The following is a 21607-nucleotide window of genomic DNA, read 5'->3' as shown; positions in this document are numbered from 1 at the left end:
TTTTAGGTCATTGTCTTTCATGTTTGTTGTCTATTTATTGTCTCTGTGACTGTTTGTTGTATGTGTCTGAATCAATTACTGAAGCTAGTAATTGCCCAAAGGGGATAAAGTTGTTTCATTTCAACTGAGAATAACTACTGTTGGTTTTTCCCCAGACTGAGGCTGTTGTCGTAGGAAGGAGCGGACCAAAGTGCAGCGTGTGTGTCGTTCCACATTTTATTTTCACTGTGAAACTATGCAATACATAAAACAAACTGAATAACAAAACAACAAACCGTGCCGCATAGGTGAAACATACACTACCTCAAAGACAATCTCCCACAAATCCAGGTGGGAAAACCCCTACTTAAGTATGATCTCCAATTAGAGACAACGAGGACCAGCTGCCTCTAATTGGAGATCATCCCAAACAAAACCCAACATAGAAATACAAAACTAGAACATAACAACATAGAAAAACTAAACTAGAAAACCCCCCTGTCACGCCCTGACCTACTCTACCATAGAAAATAACAGCTTTCTATGGTCAGGACATGACAGCTGTCCTAATATGGACACCATAATCTTCTATTGATTGAAACCGAGTTTAAATACTGTCACATTAAAAACAAATGTAAATAATGTGTACAATAGGTGTTTGTTTGTACTCATTTACAAGTAGCTCTCTCAGCAAGTGGAAATGCAAAAACAGTGTCCCCTCTTTTAATCTAAAATGGTGCAGTTATAGTCAAATATTTATGTAATGGATCAGCAGTCCCAGTATTCAAATTTCTTGACTTCACAACAGATGTAGATATTTTGGGTTGAACACTCTTAGCTAACTGTGAGAAGGCATTTGTTAAGTGTCTAGGAATCTCTGCATCCCTGTATCCTCCACTTACCTGAGGAAATATTAAAGTGGTTCGGTCCAGACTGGGACAACCGGCCGTGTTCCACAATACCGACAAGGAGTGTAGGATGTAGACTCTTAAATCAGCATAAGAAGGACACAACATAAGGGATGAATTAGCTGTTTCTGCAACCCTGACTACCCCCCTTCCAACTCCTTCTGATCATAACCACCCCCACCGAGCAGTACCCCCAATACACATGGACACACAGACACACACACACACACACACAAGTGTACACACACACACACACACACACACACACACACACAGAAAGAGACACAAACACAAACAAATACGCACATACATACAGTAAATATCCCCCATACAGTACATTCTCAACACTCACCTTAACTTTTTTCCCAGCAAACCAGACCCAGGTTCCTGGGTGAGTGTAAGCGTTTTAAAGTCCTCCGTCCCCACTCCTCATCGCTCCCGGTCCGTAACAACATTTTGACTGTCTCCTGATGGTGGGTGAGTCAGCACATTTGGCACATGGAACACTAGATGTTTTCGACTGCTGCTTGTATACGTGAAGGCGTGCATAGGCGCACACGTTGATCAAAATGGAAATCACGTAAATTGAGGCCATAAACTGAGTGCACAAAACATTAGGAATATCTGCTCTTTCCATGACATAGACTGACCTGGTGAATCCAGGTGAAAGGCACAGTATGATCCCTTATTGGTTTGAATTGAAAAGAGCAGTCCATAAGCCCAGACGAAGGATATCAAAGATCTGGAACGATTCTGTATGGAGGAATGGTCGTTATCCTCGCAAGGTGAGGTATTGAAAAGTATTGAAAACAGGGGCGTCAATAATCCTGACCCCAAACTTTTGGAGATTTAAAAAAAATATATATATCTTTCTCTGAACAATTGTATTAGTCAAATTATTATAAATTCCCAATTTCTTAGAGCATACAATATAGCTGAGAATTGTTGTTACTTATTTTATACAGTAATTTCTTTATCAAGGGTGGCAATAATTTTGGACCATACTGTATATGATTACACTTTCAATAAATAGTTTATATATAAACATGTATTTGTGTTAAAAAATACATTCATAAGAATATTTATCTCCGGTCAAGAAACTTTGACCCAAAATAATGATACAATGCATAATACAGTACCAGCCAAAAGTTTGGACAAACCTACTCATTCAAGGGTTTTTCTTTATTTTGACTATTTTCTACATTGTAGAATAATAGTGAAGACATCAAAACTATGAAATAACACATATGGAATCATGTAGTAAGCAATAAAGTGTTTAACAAATCAAAATGTATTTTATATTTGAGATTATTCAAATTTGCCTTGATGACAGTTTGTGGAATTTCTTTCCTTCTTAATGTGTTTGAGCCAATCAGTTGTGTTCTGACAAGGTAGAGGTGGTATACAGAAGATAGCCCAATTTGGAAAAAGACCAAGTCCATATTATGTCAAGAACAGCTCAAATAAGCAAAGAGAAACGACAGTCCATCCTTATATTAAGACATGAAGGCCAGTCAATCTGGATACTTTCAAGAACTTTGAACGTTTCTTCAAGTGCATCCGCAAAAACCATCAAGCACTATGATGCAACTAGCTCTCATGAGGATCACCACAGGAAAGGAAGACCCAGAATGACCTCTTCTGCAGAGGATAAGTTCATTAGAGTTAACAGCCTCAGAAATTGCTCAAGTTCAAGTAACAGACACATCTCAACATCAACTGTTCAGAGGAGACTGTGTGAATCAGGCATTCATGGTCCAATTGTTGCAAAGAAACCACTACTAAAGGACACCAATAAGACGAAGAGACTAGCTTGGGCCAAGAAACACGAGAAATGGACATTAGCCGGTGGAAATCTGTCCTTTGGTCTGATGAGTCAAAATTTGAGATTTTCATCCAACCGCGGTGTCTTTGTGAGACGCAGAGGAGATGAACGGATGAGCTCTGCATGTGTGGTTCCCACCATGAAGCATGGAGGAGGAGGTGTGATTGTGTGGGGGGTGCTTTGCTGGTGACACTGTCTGTGATTTATTTAGAATTCAAGGCACACTTAACCAGCGAGGCTACCACAGCATTCTGCAGAGATATGCCATCCCATCTGGTTTCTTAGTCGGACTATGATTTGTTTTTCAACAGGATAATGACCCAACACACCTCCAGGATGTGTAAGGGCTATTTAACCAAGAAGAAGAGCGATGGACTGGTGCATCAGATGTCCTGGCCTCCACAATCACCCGACCTCGACCCAATTGAGATGGTTTGGGATGAATTGGACCGCAGAGTGAAGAAAAAACAGCCAACAAGTGCTCAGCAGTGCTCAGGGAGGCAGGTAGCCTAGTGGTTAGAGCGTTGAGCCAGTAACCAAAGGTTTGCCAGATTGAATCCCTGAGCTGAAAAGGTAAAAATCTGCCATTCTGCCCCTGAACAAGGCAGTTAACCCACTGTTCCTAGGCCTTCATTGTAAATATGAATTTGTTTTTAACTGACTTGCCTAGTTAAAGTTTTAGAAAGCATATGTGGGAACTCCTTCACGACTGTTGGAAAAGCATTCCAGGTGAAGCTGGTTGAGACAATGCCAAGAGTGTGCAAAGCTGTCATCAAGGCAAAGGGTGGCTACTTTGAAGAATAAAAAGTTTAGGGTCACTTAGAAATGTCCTTGTGTTCGAAAGAAAAGCAACAAAAAAAATCCTTTAAAATAACATCAAATTGATCAGAAATACAGTGTAGACATTGTTAATGTTGTAAATGACTATTGTAGCTGGAAACGGCACATTTTTTATGGAATACCTACGTAGGCGTACAGAGGCCCATTATCAACAACCATCAACCGTCACTCCTAACACGTTGTGTTAGCTAATCCAAGCCTAGAAGGCCAGCATCCCGGAGTCGCCTCTTCATTTTTGACATTGAGACTGGTGTTTTGCGGTTACTATTTAATGAAGCTGCCAGTTGAGGACTTGTGAGGCGTCTGTTTCTCAAACTAGACACTCTAATGTACTTGTCCTCTTGCCCAGTCGTGCACCGAGGCCTCCCACTCCTCTTTCTATTCTGGTTAGGGCCAGTTTGCACGGTTCTGTGAAGGAAGTAGTACACAGCATACTGACAAATTTCAGAAGAAAGTTCTTTGTTTCTGGCCATTTTGAGCCTGTAATCAAACCCACAAATGCTGATGCTCCAGATACTCAACTAGTCTAAAGAAGGCCAGTTTTATTGATTCTTTAATCAGGACAACAGTTTTCAACTGTGCTAACATAACTGCAAAATGGTTTTCTAATGATCAATTAGCCTTTTAAAATGATAAACTTGGATTAGCTAACACAACGTTCCATTGGAACACAGGAGTGACGGTTGCTGATAATGAGCCTCTGTACACCTACGTTGATATTCCTTACAAAATCAGCCGTTTCCAGCTACAATAGTCATTTACAACATTAACAATGTCTACACTATTTTTCTGATCAATTTGATGTTATTTTAATCGACACAAAATGTGCTTTTCGTTCAAAAACAAGGACATTTCTAAGTGACCCCAAACTTTTGAAAGGTATTGTATTTTGAATTGTTTAACACTTTTTTGGTTACTACATGATTCCATATGTGTTATTTCATAGTTTTGATGTCTTCACTATTATTCTACAATGTAGAAAATAGTCAAAATAAAGAAAAACCCTTGAATGAGTAGTTGTGTCCAAACTTTTGACTGATACGATGATTTGTTACCTCCAAACATTGACGATTTTTTGCTCTAATAAAGTCACATGAGAAAATGTGAAGAAATAATGAAGAGTAATCTACACAGGATTGTTTCCATTTTTATTTGTAAATGCTTCTTGGGTAGAACAAAGAAAAAATATATAATATATTCATATGTACTGAAACGTTCTGTTATGTACACGTTTAGGGGTTCCACTAGAAATCTTCACAACCACAGACTTAAGATATGTTATTATAGTCTCCTGTGTCTTTCACATGGATGCATCTATGTACACTCCTGCGTATTAACATACATTCATAGGATGCGATAAAACACCTGTGTTTAAACAAGCATTAAAAATTCAAAAATTGAATGAAAGGAATGATGTACAATATAGTGTACCCCTGCTTTTTAATCTGCGAACAGTACATGAACTCTGCATGGACGGTATCTCTCACACCGTACATATTCACAACAGGGCATGGCATACATAACAAACAAGTTTCAAGAGAAAACAGGACATCAAAAGTAATGACTATGTCATGGCCTAAATAAGTGTTGTGACTACAGTTCCCAGAAAGCAGTTCTTCCGGGTGTTCAATACCGGGGTGTAGTAGTATCCACATACATGATGACCTCACGCCAACATAGGCTTGTGGGTATTCCAGTAACAGATCAGGTTGGATAGTTGAGTTGAGGCAGATTTTGTGTCAATAGTATAACGGAGAGCAAAAAGCATGTGTATGCTGAGCGAGTAAAGGGTGATATATTTCCAATTCCCTTTACTCATTGTCTCAAACCATATCACCATTTCTCCATAAAACTGTGATGAATAACTTGTTATATTACTATTTGCTCCCCTGGTAAGGATGCTGTGGTGGATTAAGGCCAGACAAGTGTCTAACAAATGGCTTGAGCCACTTACACGAAAAATATCAAAAAATACACAACACTGACTGGAAGGCCTGTTTAGACGTAAAAGAATCGACAATCATTACCGTGCACAATTCTTTTTTTTGCTTTTCGATTTGCATTTTCTCTGCCATTCTTTTACTTTCACACACCTTGTATCAGAATCTGAGCCGGTTAAGTTTTTCTGAAACTTGAGAGAGTCCCAGTAGCTTATAGTGACGTGTTCTTATTTGTTATCAGTAGTTCATGTACAGAATTAACAATAAGCTCTGCTCCCCCCTTTGCATAAACAGTGTGCTGAATGAGTAAACTATTCTCTACCCTCTCTGTCAATGAGCTATGAGTGACAATGAAAAAAACAGGGACAACGTTTCTGGGGAAACTTCAACCTGACTTGGAGAAAGTTCCAGGAAAACTTTAACCTGACAGATGAGGAATGTCAAAGACATTGGCTCTTAAAATGATTAAAGGCAGTCATATCCAGGTAAAATAGAAGGCTGTTACTGAAGCAATTATACATGTCACCTCAAATGAAAAAAGCTTATCTTATCTCTTATTGAAATAGAAGATAAAGACAGAACAGAAAAACAAATAAAAAGAGTACAACATGCAACAGCACCAACAGCAACAAGAATCTCAAGAAATGTTGATTAATGAGAAGATGGTAAGTGTCATTTGTTGGTTTCACATGGTTGTTCATTGTTTTTGCTTTCTACAATAAATTATAGCACAATATTTCTCTAAAAGGCAAGGCACACACACACATAAACCTTCTATTTCCATCTCTCTCTCTCTCTCTCTCTCTCTCTCACACACACTCCATAACTCATACCACACTCTGACACACATACACACACGCACGTACACACACACACACACACACACACACACACACACACACACACACACACACACACACACACACACACACACACACACACACACACACACACACACACACACACACACACACACACACACATTCCGAGCTCCCTTGGTCTATGTCCATTGAAGAGTGATCCGGATGGGGTCAGTTTGCTGTGCGCAGTGTCCGGCTTCGTGGAAAGCGATGGACTTTGATGTGTTTTGATAGATGGTCACTGCGGGCAAATTTCTTCTCACACACGAGACACTGGTAGGGTTTGACCCCTGAGTGGGACCGCCGGTGCCGCGACAGCTCATCCGACCGTGAGAATCTGGGAGAGACACACACAGATAGGAGAGAGATGTCAATCATTTTAGAATAGAATAAAACATTATTGTTTACATAACATGATAAAAAAACTAAAACATTTATAATATTTTAAATGTTCCTTGACATAGTACAGACAAGAGAATTTGGTTTTAGTTTCATTCCATATTATTGTCAAATGTTTGAGACAGTGATACCGAAATGGTAGGATATACAGATTTAAGTACAGTCATGATGGTAAAAGTCATTTTACAGCAAGTAGCTCGACATGTTTTGACTTTGGCAGTCTTAGGGAAGTGTATACCATAATAAGTGACTGGCTACACCACATCTGCTTGAACCCATGTGTTATTTTGCAGTAAATCTGGGCTTCTCCTTTTTCTTGCAAGACCTACTGCATCTCACCAAGCCTCGCAAGTTATGTAACATCCCTGACAAAGGCCACCAGACTATATGTCATTGCTGAATAGTTACAGTATAGCTAGCTTAAAGTACATGGATGAACCCTAAAGTAACGCTAGCAATGCTAAATAATTAGCACACATGGCTAGGCTAAGATAAGGGACGAATCGAAATTTACTGGGGGGGAGGGATGGTCCAAAATAGGGGAGGGTTGTCCAACTTATTTTTGCTTTAGGGAGGGTTGTGTTTTTTTTATTGGGCAGAGGGGAGGGAGTTGCATTTTTTCCCTGGTTTGCATTCACTCTTCTGCTTGTTTTTTCCCTATAAACAATGGCTTGACTTACTTTTGATATTACCCTAATAAAACATTTGTGAAGATTTGGTATGGTGTCGCTATTACTAAGCTTTAGCTACTGCAGGCCTATGACATGAAGGCAGTGCGCCCCGTCGCTCCAACTGACTCCGACAGTTGAACTTGAAATGAGGAAGACTGTTTCAGGCCTACAAGAGTAACTCCTATAATCTAACAATATAATGCTTATCTTTATACAAAATATTTGGATAAAAAAAATTACGATTTACCCTCCTTCTGTACGTCTATATCAGACGCAGAAGAAATCTGACATAAAGAAATATATGTCACTGTCGTAGCATGCCACCAGCATATCTCTATCTCTCTGGGGGTTAGGCCTAAGCTTCTCTTCCTTTATATAGGCTGCATATATACATTTATTAAAATATGAATATCATACAGTGGACACCTAAGCCTAAAGGCCTATGCATGTAATAACCTGATACATTTAGTGCTCAAATCTCTGACAGCTGAACCATGAGGTGGACAATTATTGCTTTAGGAAAGTAGCCCCACCCCCCCAAAAAAATGTATAGGCTATAAAGTTTTGCGTATGCTACACATCGAAACACAAAGAATAGTGTTTTTGTCATTTGTTATAGGCTGTTTTTAAATGTGGCTCATTTGGCCAAAATCCCTCATTTATTGATGGCGCTGGCTGTGCCAGGTTGGATCTGAATGCATATGGATGTCCATTACTTTTCTCAAATGTCTGGTAGATTAAAATCTTCCCTGTCATGTTGTCCACTGCCAAATTTTCCTAAAGGAAACTGAAGTAGAATATTGTTTTTAATGAAGATTTCCAAATATTCATATGAAAATCTGTCGCCAATTGGATGGAAACCGAGCTATAGACATCCTAGAGACTCTGGTAAGTGCGCCAGTCAAGTATCACTTTGATTATGCCTGCACATCATTGTTCACTAGCAGCCCCAAACATCTAAAAAAAATAAGCTACCAGCCAAACAAGCTTGTAAGAATTGTATTTTAACTCCCCCTTCATACTCATCTGGAGGTTAAACATTTTTTTCCGTCTCTATCTCTGTAATGTGTCTGTATCTATGTAATTGTGTATGTCTTTATGTAAAAAATAGGGACTTTATTGTGCAATCCCGGTCACCTTAAAACATATTTTTGTATATACACAGTCAAAAGTTTGGACCCACCTACTGATTCAAGGGTTTTTCTTTATTTTACTATTTTCTACATTGATGACAACTTTGCACACTCTTGGCATTCTCTCAACCATCTTCATGAGGTAGTCACCTGGAATGCATTTCAATTAACAGGTGTGCCTTGTTAAAAGTTAATTTGTGGAATTTGTGGAATTTCTTTCCTTCTTAATACGTTTGAGCCAACCAGTTCTGTTGTGACAAGGTAGGGGTGGTTTACAGAAGATAGCCCTATTTGGTAAAAGACCACGTCTATATTATGGCAAGAACAGTTCAAATAAACAAAGAGAGACAACAGTCCATCATTACTTTAAGACATGAAGGTCAGTCAATCCAGAAAATGTCAAGATCTTTATAAAGCGCTATGATAAAACTGGCTCTCATGAGGACCACCACAGGAAAGGAAGACCCAGAGTTACCTCTTCTGCAGAGGAAAAGTTCATTAGAGTTAACAGCCTCAGAAATTGCACAAGTTCAAGTAACAGACACATCTCAACATCAACTGTTCAGAGGAGACTGTGTGAATCAGGCCTTCATGGTCCAATTGTTGCAAAGAAACCACTACTAAAGGACACCAATAAGAAGAAGAGACTTGCTTGGGGCAAGAAACACGAGCAATGGACATTAGACCAGTAGAAATCTGTGCTTTGTTCTGATGAGTCAAAATTTGAGATTTGGTTCCAACCGCGGTGTCTTTGTGAGATGTGGTGTGGGTGAACGGATGATCTCCACATGTGTGGTTCCCACCGTGAAGCATTGAGGAGGAGGTGTGATGGTGTGGGTGTGCTTTGCTGGTGACACTGTCTGTGATTTATTTAGAATTCAAGGCACACTAAACCAGCAAGGCTATCACAGCATTCTGCAGCGATACGCCATCCCATCTGGTTTGCGCTTAGTGGGATTATCATTTGTTTTTCAACAGGACAATGACCCAACACACCTCCAGGCTGGGTAAAGGCTATTTGACCAAGAAGGAAAGTGATGGAGTGCTGCATCAGATGACCTGGCCTCCACAATCATCCGACCTCAACCCAATTGAGATGGTTTGGTATGAGTTGGACCACAGAGTGAAGGAAAAGCAGCCATCAAGTGCTCAGCATATGTGGGAACTCATTCAAGACTGTTGGAAAAGCATTCCAGGTGAAGCTGGTTGAGAGAATGCCAAGAGTGTGCAAAGATGTCATTTTATTTCTTTTATTTTTATTTAACTTTTATTTAACTAGGTCAACTTTGAAGAATCGTTGTTGTTGTTTAACACTTTTTTGGTAAATACATGATTCCATATGTGTTATTTCATAGTTTTGATGTCTTCACTATTATTGTACAATGTAGAAAATAATCAAAATAAAGAAAAACCCTTGAATGAGTAGGTGTGTCCAAACTTTTGATTGGTCCTGTATGTATGTTTTTAACTGACAAATAAAATCAATCAATCAATCCAAACTGTGCAGTGGCCAATTGATGACTAGAAACATACATCGGTTACAAAACACCAAAAACTTTAATGTCATTCGGAGATTGTTAAGTCAAGCCCTCGATACTGGGTAAGGGAGGGATGTATTTTCTGTTTGCCGAGATTGACATAGTCTATTTATTGTGGTGTTAAAAAAGCAAACCATGATATTGACGTGCCAAAGTCGGTATGCTTTGTTTATTGGTTGTGTGGTGCATTGGCACAGAAACCTGTTGGTGGAAAATCTGTTGCATATATTGTATATATAAATATGGCATCAAAATGTTGAAAATCTGATTTCCCCATAGCTGATCATTGTATGCAGCAGGCTCTGATTGTATCGTAATGAAACAGGCAGGGAGAGCGAGCTCGTCTGTGAACCCTCAACCTTCAGTCACTCACTCACTCACTGACTGACTGACTGACTGACTGGAAGCAGGGGAATAACAGAGTGTGGAGTGTGTGTGGCCCTGGTGATGCTATGATATCAATGTCAGCTCCAGAGAAAATATGGGGAGGTTTAATTCGATTTTGCTGTGCGTGTGCGCATGTGTACACATATAAGACATATAAGACAAAGAGAGGGAGAAAGAGAGAAACACTGCGAGACTATGTGTACGTAAGGGTGTATTCTGTAGGTGTGCATGCATGGGTGTGTGTGTGTTTGTGTGTGCTCACAACGTTCCCTTACCTGTTTGCACGTGTGTCTGTGCACTCTTAGAAAAGAAAGGTGCTACCTAAAACCTAAAAGGGTTCTTCGGCTGTCCCCATAGGAGAACCTTTTGAAGAACCCTTTTTCGGTTCCAGGTAGAACCCTTTCGGGTTTAATGTAGAACCCTTTCACACAGATGGTTCTACATGGAACCCAAAAGGTTCTCCTATGTGGATAGCCAAAGAACCCTTTTGGAACTCTTTTTTTCTTAGAGTGTATGCATGCATGTCCCCCCATCCAACTGTAAAAGTCTCAGCTTTAGCACAGAAACCTCACCCCGATCCTTCTCCCTTTTCAAGCAGACTGCCAGCCTAGACGTTCCTATCACACAGTCATGGTAACTATTCAGTGCTTAGCCTTTGTTCGTCTCACTTCCACACCAGTTTCCCTCAACCCGATTGTGTGCAAAACAGGCCCCTCACACAAAACAGGCCCCTCACTCATACACACTCTCTCTCTTTCTTGCGCTTCCTTCTTTCTCCCTCTCACTCTCTTTATCCTTTCTCACTCGCCCACTCTCTCTCTATATATCTCTCTCTCTCTCCCTCTCTCTATACCCCCCCCCCATCCAACCCACCGTCTTGCCTGCACTCTAACTAAATCCTGTCTTTTGTGTCCAGACAAGACCCCTTTTGTTGGGCCGAGATGCATCGCCTGGATAACTACTAGAGAGATTTCTGCTGCAGCCGAGCTCATCTACTGGAACAGACTTTCAGCATTACAAATACACGGCCACTAGCAGGTTGCCAAGTTGGTGCCAAAGTCAACATAAATAAATTGATTGATGCAGTACCCTTTTCAGGAATATAGATTGCTCAGTGTGTGCAAGAGGAGAAGTGGACTGCAGTCCATGAACGATTGAGCATATAAGGGAGGGAGTGAGGCAGGTAGCCTAGTGGTTAAGCAAATTGGGCCAGTAACCCAAAAGGTTGCTGGTTCAAATCCCAAGCTAACTAGTTGAAAAATCTGTCGATATCCACTTGAGCAAGGTATTTTACCCTAGTTGCTCTGGATAAGAGCGTCTGCTAAATGACTCAAATATAAAAAAAGAAAATGTAATGATTCTATACAAACTAATAGTGCTGAGCGATTAACCAAAATTATTGTCATTTTTCATTTTTCAAACAACTAATTGACCGGCATCGGTTAAATTATTTGAATTCCATAAAAAAAAAAAAAAATTCTAGGGAGTAGGGAGTTGTAGTTTCCAACAGGCCAATATTCTACAAAGTTTAGCACAGAAAACTTGGTAATTAACTACAATGACAACCCATTGTGCGCGCCTACTTTTCCGGTCTGTGTGGGCCAGTCATGGAGAGGGAGAGGCAGGGAAGAGACAGAAGAACTTGCGATTGAGAGGGATAGAGAGCAATTGCTTCGTGAGGTATCTCTACCTGAAGAAAAATGATGATCTAAGTGATTGATAGTTGGTATTCAGCAGTCATTAAAGTATGCCTTATTAACCTTGAAGAACTACTAAAATAGTGATTTTGTCAGACAGCATAGGCAGCAGCTCTATAGAGATGAGATGATGATTTGGAATTAAATAATAAAGTCATCAAATAAAACAAATGTAACTTACACAACAGCTAATATATTTTATTAAAATAATATGAATAAATGATGGTTAATAAGTGAGCAGTATAATATGCAGTCACTACCATAATTGGGACTTATATTCATTGTTTTATTCTGTGTTGTTACAGCATTCAACCTACGTTAAAAAAAATGATTGAAACCCGAAATAGAAAACCGTGATTATCTTTTTTACAATCGAACCGTAACCACACCAACCTCAAAAAGCACTAATCACTCAGCACTACAAACTAATACGCTGTATGGAGCATGTTCACATACATGTATAAACACATACACACATACTGTACGTGTAGTGGATGTCAAAGACATCTGTAGGATGTTGACTGGAATACATTGGTGACATCACACCTTCCATGACATCTAAAGGCAACTGTCGCTCACACAGTGACAAACTAGTATTTTGCTCTAATGGCTAAAATGGTTGAATTGTGTGTGATGTTGTATAGAAGTTTGCTAGTTCGATCCCTGGTCAGGGCAGAACAGAATGCACTCACTCACTCACACTCACTCACACCACTAACAGATCTCTACTTTGTCCATGTGTTGGCTTGTCCCAGCTCTTCTAGCCACCTGTACTTAGTGAGGTCTGTGTAGGGCATATGTATAACATTTCCCCTGGCTTAGAAAGCCAATTTCACCCGACACTGTCACTCTCTCCGCCTGACCCTGTGTCTTCAGGAAATCAGCCAGTTGTACTGAGGGACAAGAGTCACACAGTCAATCGCACACGTTCGCACACACGCATACACTTATTCTCTCACACACACACACACACTCTTGCACACACACACTCATGCACAATCCTGCACAGCTGTCGAGTCAGAACAGGAGGCGCCCGAGTTGCGCCCATGTGACCTCGACCCACATGCTTCGGCTCAGTTTTAGTTTACACCAGCAGAAATATGACACCCCCGCCATTCTCACATATCCCAGATAGCTCTGTGCCTGAAAAAAGTGTGAATCTGAGGGAACATGTTAATATCTCTTGACAACCCTCCAATTAACACTTTGAACGCAGCCTGACAGCCATTAAGACTGCAAGAGCTCTGGAAAAGCAGATGAAGAGAAGAGAAAGAAGGCAACAATGATTTGAAATACATTTCTTCCTTGCTTTCTATTTTCGGACTATACTGTAGATGACCATGGTGGGCTGTACCGCAAGTCAAATGCGTTCCTTTATTGAAGACTTTTTCTTCCTTTTAAGTGGTATCCAACTATTCCACAAGGGGAAATATCACTTAGTGCTAGACATGTATAACGAGTCACAGCACTGCTACTGTGGCAAATTAATTGTGGCACTGCAATAAAGGAATGGCATGATGAGTGACAGCCAAATAGCCATAAGGAAACAAGCAACTCAATTCCATGTTTAGCACCATGAACACTGAGCCTCATCGGATAGCTTGGTGCTGTGAGAGAATGAGTCTCTACTAATAAGTAATGGAGCCTGTGGATCCTGTAAAGTCTCACTTTAAGCCCCTCACTGGGGCTAATTGATGACCTCATCAGATAGGTCAAATCGGGTGCCAGTCACGGTCTGTGGTGCAAAGGCTTCCTTCCATTGAGGAACATGACACCCTGCGTGTACTGTATAGTGGACAGACACATAATTACCTTATTGCGTCCAGAAAGGCCTTACGGTAACAATAGGGTATAATCAATATGTCACACATGTTTGTGAAAGCATGTGTTCACTGACTGGTCTCTCACTCAAAACCCCCTAAGCATTCTTTAAACAACCTGCCATAACCATAAAGTAACGTTGATCAAATCTCTCGAGATAACGACGTCTTAAATTCTTGAGCTTCAAAACCCTGACACCTGCCAAATAAAATTATGATAACGAGTGTGTTGAGATTATCTATTTCGATATATTGGGAAGAATGATCACGTTATGTGGTCAACGGTGGAAGCTTGCTATAGGTATGTCTACTACGTTGAATGTCCGGAAGCTTTTTGACATAGAAAATCCATAAAGTAATAAATCATGATCATCATCTTCATCATCATCATCATCAACATAATCATAAAGTAATACATCATCAACTCACCTCCATCCACAGCCCGGCCAGGTGCAGGCAAAGGGCTTCTCCCCCGTGTGTCTCCTCAGGTGGGCCTTCAGGTGGCTGCTCTTGGTGTACATCTTGGTGCAGCCGGGGAAAGTGCATTTATGCATTTTGATAAGGTCCGCCACCGGGTTCTTCTGGAACTTCTGACCCCCCACCAGCAGCCCATGGCCCTGGCCCCCGACCGCCACCTCACCGAGGCCCAGGGGCTTGGCCGCGATGGGCACCGGTGCAATGCGTACAAACTTAGAGGAGATGTTGAAGCTGGTGGAGGGAAGCAGCTGGGGCACCAGGGCGAAGGTATGCCCCTGGATGTTAACCAGCAGCTGGGCAATTTTTATGTCCGATGCCGACTGAGGAGGAGGTTGGACAATTGTGGGAGGAGGAGGAGGAACCGTGGCACCAGGTTCCTGTTTGATCTGAATGGGCTGGATCTGCAGGATGACCGGCATTCCAGCGCTGCCACCATTTGCACAACTCTGATTTGATCCTGCCCTGCTGGATAATGAACCACTCTTGAACACATCGCCTTCGTTGTACTCCTGTGACGATGTGGCTGGTTTGCTTTTGGTCTCGGTGACGGTGGCGGCATTCGCGGTCGACACAGTTTGGTCTGAATGCTTGGCCTCTGGCTCCAGCCTTGGTCCTGGGGATGAGGACTCCCTGTACACCTCCAGTCCCACCCCCAGCCCCAAGATCTCCTCCAGGCCCAGCCCCAGCCCCAGCGCCCCCTCCTGGGCCTCCTGCTTCATGGACGACACCACCTCCATGTTCTCCTCCAGGAACTCCTCTATCTCCTCTAAGGTGGGCTGGAAGGACGGCTCCTCCATGTCCACTAAGGACCAGACCGGGAAGTCCACGCTCTCCTCCTTCAAGGCCTCTGGGTGGGGGTGGGATGGCGCGTCCCTCTGTGAGTCCCACAAAAAGGTGGGCAGTGACATGGGGATGGCCGCCCCGGTCCCTGCCCCGCCTAGGGAGGTCTGGGACAGCAGAAGGTCCAGGATGCTGTCTGAGCTTTCGGCACTGGAGCTGCTGCCATAGCTGGAACTGAGCACTTGGGAGTCGGGGCTGGAGCAGGAGCGAGGGCTGGACGACTCGCTCAGGTCATCCTCGGAGAAGGGCGAAGGCATCACATGGTAGGTCCCCCCGTCCGTCACCATGTCCAACAGGCGATATGCCGGTGGGGAGCCACCGTACGCTAAAAAAGTGTCCTCACCGCTCACTAGGAAGTTATCCACCATTCCTGGCTAGGGGCCAAGAGAATGTCTCCCACTTTGTGTTGAAATTTGTCTTTCTGATACAGAAGTTTGTTAGGGTTATTCCTCTTGTTGTCGGAAGACTGGGACCAAATAAACCCACGAACGGGTCACCACAGCAAGGTCGTGCTTCGCAGAGAGATAGAGAACACCTGTTGTTCTCTCTCAAGATAAAAAAAGCTTGGGTAGAAAAAGTCTTAAATTCCAAGGTTTCCAGCCCAGATACTGTATATCTAGACAAACATAAATAAGCAGATAAGAAGAGAGAGAAGGTTACTAAACTGATTTTCACTGTAATAACAGACAAGAGCCCACACGGAAAATAACAGATAGCCAAGACCTAATCACAAGTCATGAATCTCCAATGCACCATCTGTGAACCAAATTATCTTCAGCCAATCAGTTACTAGCTTGCACATTAAAAATATGGAATACTGAGCATGTTTCCATTTCGAGTTCGATCTCGGTTGGCGTGAGATGAAGCGGTTGTCGTGAGAGATTAAGTGACTTTCAGAGAGCTATGCGGCTATTGGCTATCACATTCCTTTACTTGTATTTCAGGAGTAAACATAATTTAAAATAACTTGATGACATCACGCAATGTAAATTATTCCTGACAAAGCACACTTTTGGCTCACACATTTACATTTAAATAGGTTTTTAGTGCATTTTATTTATTGAATGAATTTATTGGATATTCTTTCATTTGAACAAAGGTTTTACTGTAGTGAATTATACTAATTGTTTAATTCTAAACGTTGCAAGGATTTTCTTTATTTTAATTTGTAACTCATTTGTAAATTGCAACACTGTCAAGAAAAGGCAAAGCAGAGCATGGATGTTTCAACCTCGCCTTCTCTGGGCTCTTGGCTCAGTGACCGACAGTAACCCACCAAAGGAACTGTCAAAGGATTAACATAAAGCACTGTGTGGGGCAGCCAAGAGCACTGAGCAATCCAAATAGTACATAAATCACCTGCAAGCTACTTACAGAACATGCAAAACACAATAAATCAACTCCAATTACTGGAAGTTCACTTGAATTGGAATGACACGCAATTATTGCGACATATCCAGTGCATAATTGCTCCATTCATCTGTTCTGGTTTGACCATGTATATATTGTTCACCTAGATACATTAATGCTTTTATAATCTCTCAGGGGTGTCAAACTCATTTTGCCACAGGGCCTCATTCAGTCTTTAATGAGGTCCAGGGGTGCAGCCTTGAAAATGTGTTATATATTCCTTGCAGTCGGAATTTGCCAAAAACGGTCCTTTATTCATCGTTTTTGGAATTGTCGATGCTCCCTGACTGTAGCTTTCATTTCAGTGATTATAAACTAGACACAGGCAAGAAACTGTATGGATGTAAGTCCATTATCATTTATACACAGTTTCGATTTGGTTTTAGTCATTTTAAAGTATATTGTGTTTGGACCCGGATTGAACCCACTTGCAGGCTGAATCCGGCCAACAGGCCATTTGTTTGACAGGACACCACTGGTATTGCCTAGTAAAGCCGCATGTGCAAATTATATTCATGCGATTACGTGCTATTGCAATAATAAACACTGTATAATTACAACATACTAATAAGAAACGTATAAAACAAGATTTAACAAAAATAAGCTTATAGGCCCACATTTCAATGAAATGTAAATCAATTGAAAATCAATTACCTCTCAAACTACTATTGGCAGAAAATACACATTTTTAAACATTTGCTTGTCTCATTTGATCATAACTCATAATCTACAGATGTATTATAGTTTTGAAGCAAACGAGCACATCTTTTGCCTATCCCAGCAGCTATAGAACGCGTAAGAAAGCGCAGCTCCAACGTTCCAACGTAAACATGTTTTTGTCCAGCAGTGTGCTGCGGCATATGGTGGTAGGCTGGAGGAGAAACGCACGCCCAATATCTCTTGCAGAACATATTCCCAAGGAAAAGATGCGGGAAAAAAAGAAATCTCTGATCTCACCTTATTCATCAAGCATGTACAAATCCCTGTTTAATTCCAATGTATTTACTTTTCCTTTGAATTTGTTGGAGAATCTCTCTCTAATGCATGCCTTGCCCTTGAGACTTGCCATGCAGCACCGTTCAGACTGACTAGCGGCGAGGCAGAGTTGTACTATATCACCGTCACATGACTGCTGGTGTGTGTGTTATATGAGTTAAAATAAGAGGTTGGATCTGAAGGCTCGACCCAGCTCTGCGCCGCTATTGGCCAACAGTACGTGGAGGCTGGTCTCTGAATATGTCAATCAGGATGTGTGCGCCTACATGTCGGATGTTTAGTAAAGGAAGACAGTCATTTCTTAGTTTTCCTCTCATCCTTATTGCCCATCGCCCGAAGAGCAGATAACTGTTGCGGTAAAAGGAGACTGGGGATGTTGAACAATGTAGCCTATTTACCGGAGTCTCATATGACTCCCAATAGAAAGCAAAATAATAATTGATCATGGATGGATATTGGATATGGCTGTGAAAATAGTCAATTCTTGGGAGTTTAATTGAGTTCATTTGAACACATTTCAATGAAAGGATTTTGCTTTCCTCCAAAGAAGTTCACAACACAGTGTTCTCATTATGTAGGCTATGAAACTGTTGGAAATACTGAATATTCTGTATAACGTTATTACAATATAGCCTACTGTTATTACAGTGTTACAATCATCCTCTCTGTCCATGCAATATTGATGCAGCAAAACACTGAACACTACTACTGTGTAGTTCTTAGATAGTGAATGAACTTGACGAACATCATACACAGCAATATGTCCTGTACTCCTAGACACCCATCCTTGAACAAATATGATTCAAGTTCAGTAACAAAGAGAGGAACCCACACTTAGGAAGAATGTAGGCTAACCAGTGCAGCCAGGCGTACTCAGACAGGAAGTGTTTAAAAACCATTAGAATGCGCCTGTTTATTTTTTTCAGTCACTTCAGCATTCTGAGAGAAACACATGGCGGGGAGCGAGTTATCCTGGGAAACAGGTGGCTGTATCCGCATGATTGGCAGAGGAGAGTGAAAATAGATATTGTGATGGAAATTTTATGCATGTGCTTTTCTTATAACTCATTTCTGTGTTCTATTCATGTGCTGTTCTAATAACCAATTTCTGTGTTCATGCAAGTGACTGATTGAACAAATCCTCACTTATCAGTATCTGCAATTTGGCAGTACGCCCAGACCTTGTTTTGAGAACGAAACATATTTCAGTTTCAAGGTCTCAGCTTAGAGAGAAAAAGCCTTGTGAGGTATTGGTCTGTCACATGTTATGAACCAGTATTGGTCGGTCACATGAATGAAACAAAACTGTAATGATGATAGAATTATGCTAAATCATGCAAATATAACTTGTCTGTGTATAGACGTATATAAGACAACAGCTGGGACTGCCGCAGCAGAGATTCTGACACACTATGGTGCATTATGTTTGTTGGAACCTCTCCAGCACTCTGACAATAAACAATGATTCATATAAGATTGACTTTGAGTGTCCCTTTGTAAGAATTTCCCCAACTATATCTTTGTGATCCTGAAAATTACGCATTTGCTTTTTCTTGCCGTTGATATATTGCTGGTAGTGGATAGAATACAGTGCATCACATGTATTACCTGAAAGGTGGAATATATTCTTCATTATCCCTTTTTTTGGAGCAAATAACAACCAACATATATTTGAATAAGCAGTTAATAACCACAGTGTCTATTCGTCTACATGAACATATTTCTAGTATATATTTCTTCTACATTAATGTTTCTATACAGTATATCATTCTGTACTGTAGTCTACCGCCTGAGGCCAATTGACATCACTACCAGTACCACTCTCTCTCCCTCATCAGCTCAAGTGCACAGTATGGGACCTGACCACTGTCACAGTCTGTCAGCTGGGGTCTGGCTGGTAGGAATGTATTAGTGTGAATGTAATACCGTGTTGTACAACGTGCCAGCCTGTCTGGTCTGTCTGGAAGGCAAACAGCAGGCCATGGCTGACCTGCTCTGACCTTCTAATGCGCACATCAAACAGCTGGGAGACCTGTTGTGATCGTCATCCCGCTCCGGGTCACTCCCGGGATTAGACCTGGGTTGTGTTCATTAGGCGTCAAAGGAGTGCAACATAATTGAAACAGGGAAGGACTACCTGACTACCTAAGAAATTATCATTTTTGCTTTCCGCTGCAAAATGTTTTAAAAGGTTTTCTGCCCTAATGGATGTTACCGGAGGGATGCAGAGGGGGATCGAGAGAGGCGTTGAGCCACAGATTAATCGCTTTGCCTTTGTCCTACTTCCTGGCCCTTGAGGGACCGGATAGCGATCATATTTGGAGCCAGAAAATGTTGGTTAATGTGTTAAACTGGCTGTATCCTTAATGACAGGCCAAAGGATATGGTACATTTGAATAACTGTGGAAAACTGTAGCCATATATGTTAACATACATGGTGTGGACAAGATGTCATGGTGACATATACTGTATGTGTTAATATGTTGACAAATACATTGAAATGATACATGCATTTTCTTTTAAATATATGTTTTTACTTTATTCAAAGAATCCCATTGAGATCTAAAATGTCTTTGTCAAGGCAAACCATAGCCAAGGAAGCAGATCCGGTATAAAACACAGAAAATCATACAGCAAAGAAACAAAAACATACAGTCTATTACTATATTCTATATTTAGCCATCAAAGGGCTAAAACAGTGACACCCATCCTGCAGCATATACACTGTTGCATATACACAAAAGGGTTCCAAAAGGGTTCCTCTGTTTTCTCTATGAAAGAACCCTTTGAGGAACCCTTTTAGGTTCCAGGTAGAAACCTTTTTGTCTTTAGAAATACATTGACGGTTACTAACTATGACTGATAGCTTACAGCGAGTAGTATTCATATTCTTATATACAGTACAGTTAAAGTAGATCTTTAGAAAGAGGAGAGGCGCTGTGACGCAATATGGTTGTTATTAGTTTTTTAAAGCTAAACTTGCTTTTTGCCTGAGTAACCTCTGGTGGCAGAGCACTCCACGATGACATGGCTCTATACATAACTGAGTGACTCATTAAATCTGTCTTTGGTTTGGGTACTGTGAAGAAACCCATAGTGGCATGTCTGGTGGGGTATGTACAGTATGTCTGTTTGAAGTGTATGCAAACAGACTATACAAGTGGTTAGGCATTTTTATCACAAAATGTTTCTTAAAAAGACTAGAAGAGAAGTAGTCAGTTCTCCTCAACCCTCAACCATGAAAGACTATTATGCATGTTGTTGATGTTAGTTTTGTGTGTGCAGTTAAAGGCAAGGCGTGCTGCTTTGTTTTGAACCAGCTGCAGCTTTGCTAGGTCTTTCTTTGCTGCACCTGACCATATTACCGGACAGTAATCAAGATGGGACAAGTTTATAGCCTGAACAACTAGTACAGTTGATCTTTGTGTAAAAAACGCAGAACATATTTTTATAAAAGACCTGCCTCTACCCATCTTCCACCTTCACAACAACTTAGACAATATGACTTGACCATGATAACTGACCATCCAGTTCATGTTAAAAACTATTGGAGATAAAAAATAAACAAATAAAATAAAAATGGGACTGTGCACGTGTGTGAGCTTTGACAAAACACCAATATTAGACTCACGGTCTGACTTTTGTCGGCCACTATGGACACAAGACCAGCATGGCACAACTCCAGTCCTGTCAGAAACATTTGTAAGGATTTGAACAACCCTTCAAACTTGACTCATAACATAATTTAACATTTTAGGTAGAGAAATTAAGCCACTGCCACTTCTATAAATAAAAAAACGGTATGCCTTCAAAAATCGTAACAATTACAACATAGAGTAGATGTTGCCAATTTAACTCTTAATCAATGTAATCAGGGCAGAAATCAT

General features: G+C 41.0%; 1 protein-coding gene across 1 annotated transcript; it reads right to left on the bottom strand.

Moving 5' to 3' along the window:
* Positions 1-4683: 4683 nt before the first annotated feature.
* LOC106565244 (Krueppel-like factor 15) lies at positions 4684-17856 on the bottom strand. Its single transcript, XM_014132138.2, has 3 exons — positions 17682-17856; positions 14427-15930; positions 4684-6689 (listed from the first exon to the last, which is right to left on the bottom strand). The coding sequence occupies exons 2-3, from the start codon at positions 15680-15682 to the stop codon at positions 6524-6526; spliced, it is 1422 nt and encodes a 473-aa protein (XP_013987613.1). The 5' UTR covers positions 15683-15930; positions 17682-17856; the 3' UTR covers positions 4684-6523.
* Positions 17857-21607: the final 3751 nt, after the last annotated feature.

The sequence above is a fragment of the Salmo salar genome, chromosome ssa12, assembly GCF_905237065.1.
Source record: "Salmo salar chromosome ssa12, Ssal_v3.1, whole genome shotgun sequence".
Lineage (NCBI taxonomy): Eukaryota > Metazoa > Chordata > Actinopteri > Salmoniformes > Salmonidae > Salmo > Salmo salar.
The sequence above is the reverse complement of the archived record's forward strand: the minus strand, read 5'-3'. Positions and strand labels throughout refer to the sequence as shown.

Bases quoted from the DNA above. Each gene is read 5' to 3' on its own strand.
- LOC106565244 (XM_014132138.2), bottom strand. From the start codon at position 15,682: ATGGTGGATAACTTCCTAGTGAGCGGTGAGGACACTTTTTTAGCGTAC. The intron at 6,690-14,426 runs GTGAGTTGATGA...TGTCTCTCCCAG, and splicing joins TGGCCGGGCTGTGGATGGAG to ATTCTCACGGTCGGATGAGC.